General features: G+C 47.0%; 1 protein-coding gene across 1 annotated transcript in view; it reads right to left on the minus strand.

The window, feature by feature from the left end:
- Nucleotides 1-16,815, minus strand: part of LOC145349279 (protocadherin-16-like) — a 330,993-nt gene that overhangs the window by 23,027 nt on the left and 291,151 nt on the right. The window contains exons 14-17 of the mRNA XM_080197793.1: nucleotides 14,054-14,914; nucleotides 8,828-8,941; nucleotides 6,608-6,819; nucleotides 3,639-3,790 (exon numbers count right to left, since the gene is read on the minus strand). Of these exons, the coding sequence (XP_080053919.1) occupies nucleotides 3,639-3,790; nucleotides 6,608-6,819; nucleotides 8,828-8,941; nucleotides 14,054-14,914 (1,339 nt within the window). The remainder of the gene's footprint in view (nucleotides 1-3,638; nucleotides 3,791-6,607; nucleotides 6,820-8,827; nucleotides 8,942-14,053; nucleotides 14,915-16,815) is intronic.

Genomic DNA, 16,815 nt, shown 5'->3' on the forward strand with positions numbered 1-16,815 from the left:
TAGATCGGGAATGGATCGGGAATGAATCGGGAATGGAGATTGGCTTCAATAGAGCAAGCTGCAGGAAAAATCCTTATTCAGAGCGACTGGAAGTGGGAAATGAAGTTCCACAGGGATCAGAGTCAAGATTGGCATGGGATCAATACTGGGATAGAAACATAGAACAGTACAGCACAGTACAGGCCCTTCGACCCTCAATGTTGTTCCGAGCTATGTCCAAACCCCAAGATCAAGCTATCCCACTCCCTATCATTCTGGTGTGCTCCATGTGCCTATCCAATAACCGCTTCAAAGTTCCTAAAGTGTCCGACTCCACTATCACAGCAGGCAGTGTATTCCACACCCCAACCACTCTCTGAGTAAAGAATCTACCTCGGACATCCCTCCTATATCTCCCACTATGAACCTTATAGTTTTGCCCCCTAGTAACAGCTACATCCACCCGAGGAAATAGTCTCTGCACGTCTACTCTATCCATCCCCCTCATCATCTTATAAACCTCTATTAAGTTGCCTCTCATCCTCCTCCGCTCTAAAGAGAAAAGCCCCAGCTCCCTCAACCTTTCCTCATAAGACCTACCCTCCAAACCAGGCAGCATCCTGGTAAATCTTCTCTGCACTCTCTCCAATGCTTCCACATCCTTCTTATAGTGAGGTGACCAGAACTGCACCCAATATTCCAAATGTGCTCTCATCAACGTCCGGTATAGTAACCCCATGGCTCTTAAACTCAAACCCTCTGTTAATAAACACTAACACACTATCAGCCTTCTTCACAGCTCTATCCACTTGTGTGGCAACCTTCAGAGATCTGTGGATATGAACCCCAAGATCTCTCTGTTCCTCCACATTCCTCAGAATCCTGCCGTTGACCCTCTAATCCACATTCAAGTTTGTCCTACCAAAATGAATCACCTCGCACTTATCAGGGTTAAGCTCCATCTGCCCCTTTTCAGCCCAGCTCTGCATCCTATCAATGTCTCCTTGCAGCCTACAAGACCCCTCCACCTCATCCATTACTCCATCAGTCTTGGTGTCATCAGCAAATTTACTCACCCACCCTTCAGCCCCCTCTTCCAAGTCATTGATAAAAATCACAAATAGCAGAGGACCCAGCACTGATCCCTGTGGTACACCGCTGGTAACTGGCCTCCAGCCTGAAAATTTTCCCTCTACCACCACCCTCTGTCTTCTATGAGACAGCCAGTTACTTATCCAATCGGCCAAATTTCCCTCTATCTCACACACAAGAGATTCAACTTCTTTAGTAAACCAGCTACTGCGTGTCCTTGATAAGTATGTACCTGTCAGATAGGGAGGAAGATTGGGATTGAGGTACATAAGGAGGAGGTGTTGGCAATTCTGGAAAGTATGAAAATTGATAAGTCGTCTGGGCCAGATGGGATTCACCCTCGGATTCTCTGGGAGGCTAGGGGGGAGATTGCAGAGCCTTTGGCTTTGATCTTCATGTCGTCATTGGCTACAGGTATAGTGCCGGAAGACTGGAGGATAGCAAATGTTGTCCCCTTGTTCAAGAAGGGGAGTAGAGACCATCCTGGGAATTATAGACCAGTGAAGTTTTGGAAAGGATTATAAGAGATAGGACTATTATTAACTTGAAAGACATAAATTGATTAGGGATAGTCAATACGGTTTTGTGAAGGGTAGGTCGTGCCTCACAAACCTTATTGAGTTCTTTGAGAAGGTGACCAAAGAGGTGGATAAGGGTAAGGCAGTTGACGTGGTGTATATGGATTTTAGCAAAGCGTTTGATAAGGTTACCCATGGTAGGCTATTGCAGAAAATGCAGATGCATGGGATTGAGGGTGATTTAGCAGTTTGGATCAGGAATTGGCTAGCTGATAGAAGACAGAGGGTGGTGGTTGATGGGAAATATTCATCCTGGAGTTCAGTTACAAGTGGTGTACCTCAAGGATCTGTTTTGGGGCCACTGCTGTTTGTCATTTTTATAAATGACCTGGACGAGGGTGTAGAAGGATGGGTTAGTAAATTTGTGGATGACACTAAAGTTGGTGGAGTTGTGGACAGTGCGGAAGGATGGTGCAGGTTACAGAGGGACATAGATAAGCTGCAGAGCTGGGCTGAGAGGTGGCAAATGGAGTTTAATGTGGAAAAGTGTGAGGTGATTCACTTTGGAAAGAGTAACAGGAATACAGAGTACTGGGCTAATGGTAAGATACTTGGTAGTGTGGACGAACAGAGAGATCTCGGTGTACATGTGCATAGCTCCCTGAAAGTTGGCACCCAGGTTGATAAGGTTGTTAGAAGGCGTACGGCGTGTTAGCTTTTATTGGTAGAGGGATTGAATTTCAGAGCCGTGAGGTCATGTTACAACTGTACAAAACTCTGGTGCGGCCGCACTTGGAGTATTGCGTACAGTTCTGGTCGCCGCATTATAAGAAAGATGTGGAGGCATTGGAAAGGGTGCAGAGGAGGTTTACCAGGATGTCGCCTGGTATGGTGGGAAGGTCTTATGAGGAAAGGCTGAGGGACTTGAGGTTATTTTCATTAGAGAGAAGGTTAAGAGGTGACCTAATAGAGGCATACAAGATGATCAGAGGGTTAGATAGGATGGACAGTGAGAGCCTTTTTCCTCCGATGGTGATGGCTAATACGAGGGGACATAGCTTTAAATTAAGGGGTGGTAATTATAGGACAGATGTCAGAGGTAGGTTCTTTACTCAGAGGGTACATAAGAACATAAGAACATAAGAAATAGGAGCAGGAGTAGGCCATCTGGCCCTTCGAGCCTGCCCCGCCATTCAATAAGATCATGGCTGATCTGTCGTGGCTCAGTTCCACTTTCCCGCCCTCTCCCCATAACCCTTAATCCCCTCTCTTATCAAAAACCCATCAACCCGCTTCTTAAAAATATTTAGCGAGGCAGCCTCCACCACTTCAACGGGCAGAGAATTCCAGAGATTCACCACCCTTTGAGTGAAGAAGTTCCTCCTCAACTCCGTTCTGAACCGCCCCCCCTTTATCTTGAGGCTGTGCCCCCTAGTCCTACTGTCTTTTTTGAGCGGGAAGAGTCTCTCCACCTCTATCCTATCCATCCCATTCATCATCTTATACGTCTCAATGAGATCTCCCCTCATTCTTCTAAACTAACGAGTACAAGCCTAGTTTATTCAGCCTCTCCTCATAGCTCAACCCCCTCAACTCCGGTATCAGCCTAGTAAACCTCCTCTGCACTCCCTCCAGGGCCAAAATATCCTTGCGCAGGTGCGGCGCCCAAAACTGCACACAGTACTCCAGCTGCGGCCTCACCAATGCCCTATACAGCTGCAGCAAGACCTCCCTACTTTTATATTCAATCCCCCTCGCTATGAAGGCCAGCATCCCATTCGCCTTCCTGACCACCTGCTGCACTTGCAGGCTGGGTTTTTGCGACTCATGCACAAGGTAGTAAGGTGTGGAATGCCCTGCCTGCAGCAGTTGTGGATTTGCCAACATTAAGGGCATTTAAATGGTCATTGGATAAACATACGGATGATATTGGAATAGTGTAAGTTAGATGGGCTTTAGATTGGTTTCACAGGTCGGCACAACATCGAGGGCTGTAGGGCCTGTGCTGCGCTGTAATGTTCTATGTTCTGTGGTGCGATCAGTACTTACTGAGTCTTTGGCCAGATCTCTCGGTCCATGATGGCAGCTGTGCTGATATCTCCTGTCAAGGGGTTGATCCGGAAAAGGTCACTCTGGGAAGAAGCTGCGATGGAGTAAGTCACTTGACCATTTTGTCCCTGGTCCAAATCATTTGCCAAAACCTGAGGGACACAAAACAACAAACAATCAATTAGAAAGAGGCAGACTGATAGACAGAAAATCAGGCCTTAAGATTAGAAGCAGAAGGTGGCCATTCAGCCCATCCAACTATTCAATATGATCATCCTCAACTCCACTTTCCCACTCTTTCCCCATAATCCTCGATTCGCTTCCTGATTAAAAATCTGTCTATCTCAGTCTTGAGTATACTTAATAACCCAACATCTACAACCATCTGCAGGAAAGAATTCCACAGATCCACTCCCCTCTGGGAGAACACTAGAGAAGGGGGTGATACTGGACCTGCTATTAGGGAATGAGCCCAGCCAGATCGCAATGGGGAACATGCGGTAAACAGTGACACAATTCCATAAGCTTTTGGATACTGATGGAAAAGGATGAGTGTCGTCCTAGGGTTAAAGTGTTAAATTGGGGGAAGGTTAACGACAACCAGATTAGGCAGGATTTAGAGGCTGTTTGAGGGTAAATCCACATCTGGCATCTGAGAGTCATTTAAGGAGCAGTTGGTCAGAGAATAGGATTTCTTATTGAATGATGGAGCAGCTCAAGGGGTCAGGTGACCTACTCCTGCTTCTAGTTTTAATGTTCTAGAACAGGTGTGTGGCTATGAAAAGGAAGGACAGGAAAGGCAGAATTCAGGAACTATGGATGACCAGGGAAATCGAGAGTCTAGTCAAAAAGAGATGCGTACATCAGGTCAAGGCAACTAAAAACAGATGAAGCATTTGAAGAATACAGGGAAAGTAGAGAAGAGCTCAAACAGAGAGTTTGGAGGGTGAAAAGAGGTCACAAAATGTCCTTGGCAGAATAGGATTAAGGAGAATCCCAAGGCATTTTATGCATTGTCATTGTTAATTAAAGAGGATATTGATGATATTGAGAGAGAGGGGGGACTGAGAGATACCAGTCAGTGTACAGATATCTCCCTGAGAGAGAGAGAGGGGACTGAGAGATACCAGTCAGTGTATAAGATGATGAATGGGATGGATAGGATAGAGGTGGAGAGACTCTTCCCGCTCAAAAAAGACAGTAGGACTAGGGGGCACAGCCTCAAGATAAAGTGGGGGCGGTTTAGAACGGAGTTGAGGAGGAACTTCTTCACTCAAAGGGTGGTGAATCTCTGGAATTCTCTGCCCGTTGAAGTGGTGGAGGCTGCCTCGCTAAATATTTTTAAGAAGCTGGTTGATGGGTTCTTGATAAGAGAGGGGATTAAGGGTTATGGGGAGAGGGCGGGAAAGTGGAACTGAGCCACGACAGATCAGCCATGATCTTATTGAATGGCGGGGCAGGCTCGAAGGGCCAGATGGCCTACTCCTGCTCCTATTTCTTATGTTCTTATGTTCTTATGTTCTTACAGATATCTCCCTGAGAGAGAGAGAGGGGACTGAGAGACACCAGTCAGTGTACAGATATCTCCCTGAGAGAGAGAGAGAGGGGACTGAGAGACGCCAGTCAGTGTACAGATATCTCCTGAAAGAGAGAGGGGACTGAGAGACACCAGTCAGTGTACAGATATCATAAGAACATAAGAACATAAGAAATAGGAGCAGGAGTAGGCCATCTAGCCCTTCGAGCCTGCCCCGCCATTCAATAAGATCATGGCTGATCTGTTGTGGCTCAGTTCCACTTTCCCGCCCTCTCCCCATAACCCTTAATCCCCTCTCTTATCAAGAACCCATCAACCCGCTTCTTAAAAATATTTAGCGAGGCAGCCTCCACCACTTCAACGGGCAGAGAATTCCAGAGATTCACCACCCTTTGAGTGAAGAAGTTCCTCCTCAACTCCGTTCTAAACCGCCTCCCCTTTATCTTGAGGCTGTGCCCCCTAGTCCTACTGTCCTTTCTGAGCGGGAAGAGCCTCTCCACCTCTATCCTATCCATCCCATTCATCATCTTATACGTCTCAATGAGATCTCCCCTCATTCTTCTAAACTCTAACGAGTACAAGCCTAGTTTATTCAGCCTCTCCTCATAGCTCAATCCCCTCAACTCCGGTATCAGCCTAGTAAACCTCCTCTGCACTCCCTCCAGGGCCAAAATATCCTTGCGCAGGTGCGGCGCCCAAAACTGCACACAGTACCCCAGCTGCGGCCTCACCAATGCCCTATACAGCTGCAGCAAGACCTCCCTACTTTTATATTCAATCCCCCTCGCTATGAAGGCCAGCATCCCATTCGCCTTCCTGACATATCTCCCTCAGAGAGAGAGAGAGAGGGGTCTGAGAGACACCAGTCAGTGTACAGATATCTCCCTGAGAGAGAGAGGACTGAGAGACACCAGTCAGTGTACAGATATCTCCCTGAGAGAGAGAGAGAGAGAGAGAGGGGTCTGAGAGACACCAGTCAGTGTACAGATATCACCCTGAGAGACAGAGAGAGAGAGAGGGGTCTGAGAGACACCAGTCAGTGTACAGATATCTCCCTGAGAGAGAGAGAGGGGTCTGAGACACGTGTCAGTGTACAGATACCTCCCTGAGAGAGAGAGAGAGAGAGAGAGGGGTCTGAGAGACACCAGTCAGTGTACAGATATCACCGTGAGAGACAGAGAGAGAGAGAGGGGTCTGAGAGACACGTGTCAGTGTACAGATATCTCCATGAGGGAGGAACCTGCCCACTGCCCTGCCTCGAGTGAGTTTGGGGCTTTGTGTCTGTTGTTGTTTTTTGTGATCACAGGTTGATACACACGCTGCCTCTATGTGGTGATATGGAATCCTGGATAGCTCTGCACATTCAGAGTTTGGTCCAGATGAATTAGTGACCTGTCCATTGAAGATTCCCTGGAGTCTCGCTTTGTCTTACCTGCATGATCGGAGTGTTATAACCCTGAGCTTCCCAAATAAAAGCCACGTAATTCTGCAGCTGAAAATGTGGCAGATTGTCATTGACGTCATGAAGACTGAGTGTGACGGCAGTGAATACAAAGGAGGAAGGAGATTCTGCTTTAATCACCAGTCGCAACTTGGGGGTTTGTTCATAGTCCAGTCCTGAGGAACTCTTCACAGAGATATCACCTGGGGGCAGGACAGAGGCCATCAGTGAGTGTGTTCAACACAACCTGGGAATATCACTGACAATTCTACCGGAAAACATCCCAAACTGATCTGCATTAGGGTTAAAGGTTAGGGTTAGGGTTTAGGGTTAGAGTTTAGGGTTAGGGTTAGGGTTAGGGTTTAGGTTTAGGGTTAGGGTTAGGGTTTAGGGTTAGAGTTAGAGTTAGGGTTAGGGTTAGGGTTTAGGGTTAGAGTTTAGGGTTAGGGTTAGGGTTAGGGTTAGGGTTTAGGGTTAGAGTTTAGGGTTAGGGTTAGGGTTAGGGTTTAGGGTTAGAGTTAGGGTTAGAGTTTAGGGTTAGGGTTAGGGTTTAGGGTTAGGGTTTAGGGTTAGGGTTTAGGTTTAGGGTTAGGGTTTAGGGTTAGAGTTCGGGTTAGGGTTTAGGGTTAGGGTTTAGGGTTAGGGTTTAGGGTTAGGGTTTAGGGTTAGAGTTCGGGTTAGGGTTTAGGGTTAGGGTTAGGGTTTAGGGTTAGAGTTTAGGGTTAGAGTTTAGGGTTAGGGTTAGGTTTGCATTAGGGTTAGGTTTAGGGTTAGCGTTAGCGTTTAGGGTTAGGGTTAGCGTTTAGGGTTCGGGTTAGGGTTTAGGCTTAGGGTTTCAGGTTTAGGGTTTAGGGTTAGGGTTTAGGGTTAGGGTTTAGGGTTAGGGTTTCCGGTTTAGGGTTTAGGGTTAGGGTTAGGTTTAGAGTTAGGCTTTAGGGTTAGGGTTTAGGGTTAGCGTTAGGGTTCGCGTTTGGGTTAGCATTTGGGTTTAGGTTTAGGGTGAATGTTTGGGTTAAATTTAGCAGGCAATTAATTAATTCCCCTGAAGTGCAGCATTTGTTTTTGTGAATAACAGAGACCGATTTGTGCAAAGCAAGAATCCAGAAACTGTGATGGAATCCATACAAAACCTTATTGCACCTTGACAAATAAATTATTCAAAGAATATTGAGGAGAACAACGGTGTCCCTCCACAGACTGAGGCCTTGGAATCGTTAACACAGATTTCAACACTCGGCGCTCCCTCAGCACTGACCCTCTGACAGTGCGGCGCTCCCTCAGCACTGACCCTCTGACAGTTCGGTGCTCCCTCAGCACTGACCCTCTGACAGTGCGGCGCTCCCTCAGCACTGACCCTCTGACAGTGCGGCACTCCCTCATAGAACATAGAACATTCCAGCGCAGTACAGGCCCTTCGGCCCTCGATGTTGCGCCGACCAGTGGAACCAATCTAATGACCCTCTAACCTAAACTATTCCAATGTTATCCATATGCCTATCCACTGACCATTTGAACGCCCTTAAAGTTGGCGAGTCCACAACTGTTGCAGGCAGGGCATTCCATGCCCTTACTACCCTCTGAGTAAAGAACCTACCTCTGACATCCGCCCTATAATTACCACCCCTTAATTTAAAGCTATGTCCCCTCGTGTTAGCCATCACCATCCGAGGAAAAAGGCTCTCACTGTCCATCCTATCTAACCCTCTGATCATCTTGTACGCCTCAATTAAGTCACCTCGTAACCTTCTTCTTTCTAATGAAAATAACCTCAAGTCCCTCAGCCTTTCCTCATAAGACCTTCTTGACCACCTGCTGCACCTGCAGACTGGGTTTTTGCGACTCATGCACAAGGACCCCCAGGTCCCTCTGCACCGTAGCATGCTGCAGCTTTTCACCCTTTAAATAGTAATCCCTCCTACTATTATTTCTACCAAAGTGGATAACCTCACACTTGCTCCTTGATACAGTGTGGGGGTGTAAGGGCTTTCTGAGAGGGGCTGTTGTCACCCCCCCACCCTCCAGTGTGAGGGTGAGTGTGAGGGTGAGCGTGAGGGTGAGCTTGAGGGTGAGCGTGAGGATGAGGGTAAGTGTGAGTGTAAGTGTGAGGGTGTGTGTGAGGGTGAGTGTGAGGGTAAGTGTGAGGGTAAGTGTGACTGTGAGGGTGAGTGTGAGGGTGTCTGTGAGGGGATGTGTGTCTCCCAGCCCCTCTACCTGTGTTTGAGCGGATGGTGAAGGCTCCGTCTTCGTTGCCACTGAAGATGCTGTAAAGGATTCCTCGGTGTGAGCCATCGGGATGCTGGGCCTGTATCTTCACAACCGATGTTCCTGCAGTAACGGGAACACTGCATTAATACAACTGGGACCCCAGAGAATCAAACCTTCAAATCAAACAACATCCAGCCCACAGCGCAGTCGGGGGTGGGGGGAACCTTCACCCATGCTTGGTTTCATTGGTCAGAACATTGAATACAGGAGTTGGGATGTCTTGTTGAAGTTGTACAAGACATTGGTAAGGCCACACTTGGAATACTGTGTCCAGTTCTGGTCACCCTATTATAGAAAGGATATTATTAAACTAGAAAGAGCGCAGAAAAGATTTACTAGGATGCCACCGGGACTTGATGGATTGAGTTACAAGGAGAGATTGGATAGTCTGGGCCTTTTTTTCTCTGGAGTGTAGGAGGCTGAGGGGTGACCTTATAGAGGTCTATAAAATAATGAGGGGCACAGATCAGCTAGATAGTCAATATCATAGAAACATAGACAAACTACAGCACAAACAGGCCCTTCGGCCCACAAGTTGCGCTGAACATGTCCCTACCTACTAGGCTTACCTATAACCCTCTAGCTTCCGAAGTTCCAGGTACTTATCCAAAAGTCTCTTAAAAGACCCTATCGAATCTGCCTCCACCACCACCGACGGCAGCCGATTCCACTCACCCACCACCCTCTGAGTGAAAAACTTACCCCTGACATCTCCTCTGTACCTGCTACCCAGCACCTTAAACCTGTGTCCTCTCGTAGTGACCATTTTAGCCCTGGGAAATAGCCTCTGAGAATCCACCCTATCTATTCCTCTCAACATCTTATAAACCTCTATCAGGTCGCCTCTCAACCTTCATCTCTCCAGGGAGAAAAGACCGAGCTCCCTCAACCTATCTTCATAAGGCATACCTCCCAATCCAGGCAACATCCTTGTAAATCTCCTCTGCACCCTTTCAATAGCTTCCACATCCTTCCTGTAATGAGGTGACCAGAACTGCGCACAGTACTCCAAGTGGGGTCTGACCAGGGTCCTATAGAGTTGCAGCATTACCTCCCGACTCCTAAACTCAATTCCTCGACTGATGAAGGCCAGGACACCATACACCTTCTTAACCACATCCTCTACCTGCGAGGCCGATTTGAGCATCCTATGGGCCTGGACCCCAAGATCCTTCTGATCTTCCACACTGCCAAGAGTCCCACCATTAATATTATATTCTGCCATCCTATCAGACCTGACAAAATGAACCACTACACATTTATCTGGGTTGAAGTCCATCTGCCACTTCTCCGCCCAGTTTTGCATCCCATCAATGTCTCGCTGCAACTTCTGACATCCCTCCAGACTACCCACAACATCGTCAACCTTTGTGTCATTAGCAAACTTACCAACCCATCCCTCCACTTCCTCATGCAGGTCATTTATAAAAATCACAAAGAGTAAGAGTCCTAGAACAGATCCCTGGGGCACTCCACTGGTGACCGACCTCCATGCAGAATATGACCCATCTACAACCACTCTCTGCCTTCTGCAGGCAAGCCAGTTCTGGATCCACAAGGCAATGTCCCCTTGGATCCCATGCCCCCTCACTTTCTCAATAAGCCTTGTGTGGGGCACCTTATCAAATGCCTTGCTGAAGTCCATATAAACCACATCTACTGCTCTTCCTTCATCAATGTGTTTAGACACATTCTCAAAAAATTCAATCAGGCTCGTAAGGCATGATCTGCCTTTGACAAAGCCGTGCTGACTATTCTTAATCATACTATACGTCTCCAAATGTTCACAAATCCTGCCTCTCAGGATCTTCTCCATCAACTTTCCAACCGCTGAGGTTAGACTCACTGGTCTATAATTTCCAGGGCTATCTCTACTCCCTTTCTTGAATAAAGGAACAACATCCGCTATCCTCCAATCCTCTGGAACCTCTCCTGTCTCCGTTGATGACGCAAAGATCATCGCCAGAGGCCCAGCAATGTCCTCCCTCGCCTCCCACAGTAGCCTGGGGTACATCCCATCCGGTCCCGGCGAGTTATCTATCTTGATGCTTTGCAAAAGCTCCAACACATCCTCTTTCTTAATATCTACATGCTCAAGCTTTTCAGTCGCTGCAAGTCTGCACTACAACCACCAAGATCCTTTTCCACTGTGAATACTGAAGTAAAGTATTCATTAAGTATCTCTGCTATTTCTACTGGTTCCATACAAACTTTCCCACCGTCACACCTGATAGGTCCTATTTCTTCATGTTTTATCCTCTTGCTCTTCACATACTTGTAGAACACCTTGGGGTTTTCCGTAATCCTGCCTGCCAAGGCCTTCTCATGACCCCTTCTGGCTCTCCTAGCTTCCTTCTTAAGTTTCTTCCTACTAGCCGTATACTCTTCTAGATCTCTAACATTACCCAGCTCTCTGAACCTTTTGTAAGCTTTTCTTCTCTTCTTGATTAGATTTATTACAGCTTTCGTGCACCACAGTTCCTTTAGCCCACCATAACTTCCCTGTCTCATTGGAACGTTGCTATGCAGAACTCCAGACAAATATTCCTTGAAAATTTGCCACATTTCTTCTGTACATTTCCCTGAGAAAACCCCTTTCCAATTTAAGCCTCTAATTTTTCCAAAGGTAGGGGATCTAAAAGTAGAGGGTATGGGTTTAAGGTGAGAGGGGAGAGATACAAAAGTGTCCAGAGGAGCAATTTTTTCACACAGAGGGTGGTGAGTGTCTGGAACAAGCTGCCAGAGGTAGTAGTAGAGACAGGTACAATTTTATCTTTTAAAAAGCATTTAGATGGTTACACGGGTACGATGGGTATAGAGGGATATGGGCCAAACGTGGGCAACTGGGATTAGCTTCGGGATTTTTAAAAAAAAGAGCGGCATGGACAAGTTGGGCCGAATGGCCTGTTTCCATGCTGTAAACCTCTCTGACTCCATAACCCATCTATTCTGTGCCAGGATTTCTGTTCCACACTGTCTCTCCGTTTGCCAATTCCCACGCTGCCCAACACCCATCCATCTTAACCCTCCCTTATATCCCTTTGTCTCTTTCTCCTTTGTGAGAGATTGACTCTTGCTCCTCTCTTTCCGAACTAGTTCATGTGAGTTCCAGAACCTCACCTCACTGCGAAATTTAAAAAAACAACCTTTATCTTCCTCAATGAGATCAGGGTAGGGACCCACTCAGCTCAGCCTTTCCATTTGGTTCAGGTCAAACCTCCGCCAGCTTCCTTCAATCTTCCAGGTAAGTTTTAAAAATATTCCAGACAAGTTTCACGTAAATTCTCAGCTTTTAGAATCTCTTCCAGCTCAAATAAACCTCTCCACCTGCTCTGCTCCCTTGATTATCTTATTAAATTATACTGGAGAGTGGTGGAGTGGGTGAGTGAGTGGGTGAGTGAGTGGGTGAGTGAGTGGGCGGCGAGTGAGTTAGAGTGAGTGACTGAGTGAGTGAATAAATGAGTGAGTGAGCAAGTGAGTGTGAGTGAGTGAGTGACTGTGTGGGTGAGTGAGTGAGTGAATGTGGGTGAGTGAGTGAGTGAATGTGGGTGAGTGAGTGAGTGAATGAGTGAGTGTGTGAGCGTGAGTGTATGTGGATAGTTAGAAGCCTTTTCCCAGGGTGGAAGAGTCAATTACTAGGGGACACAGGTTTAAGGTGCAAGGGGCAAGGTTTAAAGGAGATGTACGAGGCAGATTTTTTACACAGAGGGTGGTGGGTGCCTGGAACTCGTTGCCAGGGGAGGGAGTGGAAGCAGATACGGTAGTGAGTTTTAACGGCTGTCTTGACAAGGACATGAATGAGATGGGAATAGAGGGATACGGTCCCCGGAAGGGGAGAGGGTTTTAGTTCAGTCGGGCAGCATGGTCGGTGCAGGATTGGAGGGGCCGAAGGGCCTGTTCCTGTGCTGGAATTTTCTTCTTTGAGTGTGAGTGAGTGAATTACGAGTGAGTCAATGAGTGAGCAAGTGAATGTGCGTGTGAGTGAGTATGTGAGTGAGTGAGTGTGTGAGTGAGTGTGAGTGAGTGATGTGTGAGTGATGTGTGAGTGAGTGTGTGAGTGAGTGAGTGTGTGAGTGAGTGAGTGTGTAAGTGAGTGTGAGTGAGTGATGTGTGAGTGAGTGAGTGAGTGATGTGTGAGTGATGAGTGAGTGAGTGAGTGAGTGTGTGTGTGAGTGAGTGAGTGAGTGTGACTCAGTGAGTGTGGGTGAGTGTGTGTGAGTGAGAGTGTGTGAGAGTGCAAGTGAGTGAGTGAGTGAGTTACTGAGTGTGTGAGTGAGTGTGTGAGTGAGAGAGTGTGTGTGTGAGTGAGAGTGTGAGTGAGTGAGTGATGTGTGAGTGAGTGTGAATGAGTGTGTGAGTGAATGAGTGAGTGAGTGAGTGAGTGTGTGTGTGAGTGGGTGAGTGAGTGAGTGAGTGTGTGGGCGAGTGAGTGTGAATGAGTGAGTGTGTGTGATGTGTGTGTGAATGAGTGTGAGTGAGTGAATGAGTGAGTGATTGTGTGAGTTAGTGAGTGAGTGAGTGATGTGTGAGTGAGTCAGTGAGTGTGTGAGTGAGTGAGTGTATGAGTGAGTGTGTGAGTGAGTGAACGAGTGAGTGATTGTGTGAGTGTGAGTGAGTGAGTTACTGAGTGTGAGTGAGTGAGTGAGTTACTGAGTGAGTGAGTGAGTGAGTGTGTGAGTTACTGAGTGAGTGAGTGAGTTACTGAGTGAGTGAGTTACTGAGTGAGTGAGTGAGTGAGTTACTGAGTGAGTGAGTGAGTTACTGAGTGAGTGAGTTACTGAGTTACTGAGTGAGTGAGTGAGTGAGTTACTGAGTGAGTGAGTTACTGAGTGAGTGAGTTACTGAGTGAGTGAGTTACTGAGTGAGTGAGTGAGTTAGAGTGAGTGAGTGAGTGAGTTACTGAGTGAGTGAGTTACTGAGTGAGTGAGTTACTGAGTGAGTGAGTGAGTTAGAGTGAGTGAGTGAGTGAGTTACTGAGTGAGTGAGTTACTGAGTGAGTGAGTTACTGAGTGAGTGAGTGAGTTACTGGGTGAGTGAGTGAGTGAGTTACTGAGTGAGGGAGTGAGTTAGAGTGAGTGAGTGAGTTACTGAGTGAGTGAGTGAGTTACTGAGTGAGTGAGTTACTGAGTGAGTGAGTGAGTGAGTGAGCTGTTGCTGAGGTGTTTCTCCTACCTGGTGCGGAGTTCTCGGTCAGAGGGACCTCGCTGATGCTCCGTCGGAACCGGATGCCCCGGTACTGTTCCTCTCTCAGGTAGATCATCACAACCCCCGTGGATGATCGAGGTGGTGATCCCTGATCTGTCGCCACCACAAACAACGTGCGCTCGCTCTGAGTCATCGAAGACGCAGGGCTCAGCAAGCGGATCTCTCCCGTGAAGGAATTGATACTGAATCCCGTCCTCACTGTCGAGAATCGGTAAAATATGGAGGCGTTTGCTCCAAAGTCTTTGTCCTCGGCCTTCATGGTGGCTATCACCTGATTGACTGGGATGTGTTTGGAGATGTTTACAATGAGTGGGTCCACGATGAAAACCGGTGAATTATCATTGACATCCTTCACGTTTACTCTCACTCGAGTTGTGGAACTCCTGGGCTCAGAGGGAGCAGAGTCGACCGCTTGTACCAGGAATGTGTAAGTGGATAATTTCTCCCGATCCAGGGCCATGACTGTGCTAATCCTTCCCATCTCATCAATGTGAAACATACCCTGGACTTCGCTGCTCAAATAATACAACACATCACCATTAGATCCTTCATCATCGTCAGAAGCAGAAACTTCCAGAACCACCGTGCCAGCTGCAGTATTCTCTGGGACATCGATGTTGTATGAAGAATCCATGAAGGTGGGTGAATTATCATTAATATCGAGCACTGTAATCGAGACAGTTACTGTGCTGCTGTGTTGTGGGGTCCCCTGGTCTCGGGCCAGAACGGTCAAGGTGTAGATTGAAATGGATTCCCTGTCCAGTCCTCTGTTTGTGAATAAAAGCCCTGTCTTCTTGTCAATCCTAAAATGTCCACTGGGATCGCCCTCTGCAACAGGAAAATAAATAGAGCAAAACAGTGCAAAAGTTTTGTTTTTCCATCAAACGCATTGACATTGTGGGTTGTGTTCTGCCTCCTTATTTCCCTGAAAAACCATCTCCAGAACCTGAAGACACCAACTTCTGCTGATGCTCATTTGACCCTGTCCCTGGACTGAGTTTCCCTCTCTCTCTAATCTCGGGCTGATAGGATAGTGCCCAGTCCATCACCCCCCGTCACCTGTTACACAGCAACAGGCAAAGGCCATTCACCCTCTTCCGTCTGTTACAATGAACAGGAAGGATGTGATTGCCCTGGAGGGGCTGCAGAGGAGATTCACCAGGATGCTGCCTGGGATATAAAGAGAGAGATTGGATCGGCTTGGCTTGTTTTCATTGAAGCAGAAAAGGCTGAGGGGCGACTTGATCAAGAAATAAAGTCATACAGCACAGAAAAGGCCCTTCAGCCCATTGAGTCTGCACCGACAAGAACTACCACTAAAATCACACTAATCCCATTTTCCCAGGGATAGTCCAATATTCTTGAATGTCATGATATTTCAAGTGTCCATCCAAATATTTTTAAATGGTTGTAAAGTTCCCGGTCTCCACTATTTTCCCAGGCAGTGCATTCCAGATTCCCACCACCCTGAGTGAAACCGTGTGTTTTCTCCAATCCACTCTGAATCTCTTGGCCCTCACCCTAAAACTCTGCTCCCTCGTGATTGACCCCACAAGGGGAACAACTGCTTCCTACTCACGTTGTCCATACCCCTCAATCTTACACACCTCAATCACGTTCCCCCTCAGCCTTCTCTGCTCTGAAGGAAACAATCCCAGCCTATCCAGTCTCTCTTTATAGCTCAAACACTCCGTCCCAGTAAACTTCCTGGTGAATCGCCTCTGTACCCACCTCCACTGCAATCACATCCTTCCGATAGTGAGGTGACCAGAACTGCACACAGTACTCCTCCTTGTTCTTATACTCTATGCCATGACTGATAAAAGCAAATGTCCCATTTGCCTTAACTATCCTATTCATCTGCTCTGCCAACATCAGGGATCTGTGAATAATTACCCCAAGATCCTGACATTCATTAACACTCCGCTGTCTTGTTTCTTCTTTTAAAGTGCATCACCTCACATGTCAGGGTTTAATATCATCTGCCACAGCTCTGCCCATCTGACCAGCCCATCTATACCATCTTGTAACCTCCGACCACCTTCTTCATTATTAACCACCCGACCAATCTTAGTACCACCCGCAAACTTGTTACCATTCCCCCCCTCCCCCGCACATTTCATCTACATCATTTATAACACACAGTCAGGGTGCCAGCACTGAACCGTGTGGTATACGACTGGACTCCGGTCACTCAAACATCCTTCTATCAACATTCTCTGTGATCTCTTACTAATGATGTGGGAATGCCGGCGTTGGACTGGCGTAAACACAGTAAAAAGTCTGATATATATATATAATAAATCGGTTGGACTAAAACCTGGTGTTGTCAGACTTTTTACCATCTCTTACTAAGCCAGTTGTGGATCCATTCTCACCACATTCCCCTGAATCCCATGTGCTTTAACTTTCTCAGTCTCCCATGTGGAATCTTGCTAAAATCCATATAAACTACCTCAACTGCACTGCTCTCATCTACACACTTGATCACATTTTTAAAAATATTTGTTAAATATATAGGATCCTAATTCTATAGATTCAGTGCAATAGGATCCTAATTCTATAGATTCAGTGCAATAGGATCCCAATTCTATAGATTTTGCGCTATAGGATCTTGTCTAAATTAAACTCCATTTGCCATTCGTCAGATCACTGGCCAAATTGATCAAGATCCCATTGCAATTGGAGATAACTTTCTTCACTGTCCATTATGGCACAGAGAATTTGTA

This window comes from Carcharhinus amblyrhynchos, chromosome 10 (genome assembly GCF_965287045.1).
Source record: "Carcharhinus amblyrhynchos chromosome 10, sCarAmb.v2.hapA, whole genome shotgun sequence".
NCBI lineage: Eukaryota > Metazoa > Chordata > Chondrichthyes > Carcharhiniformes > Carcharhinidae > Carcharhinus > Carcharhinus amblyrhynchos.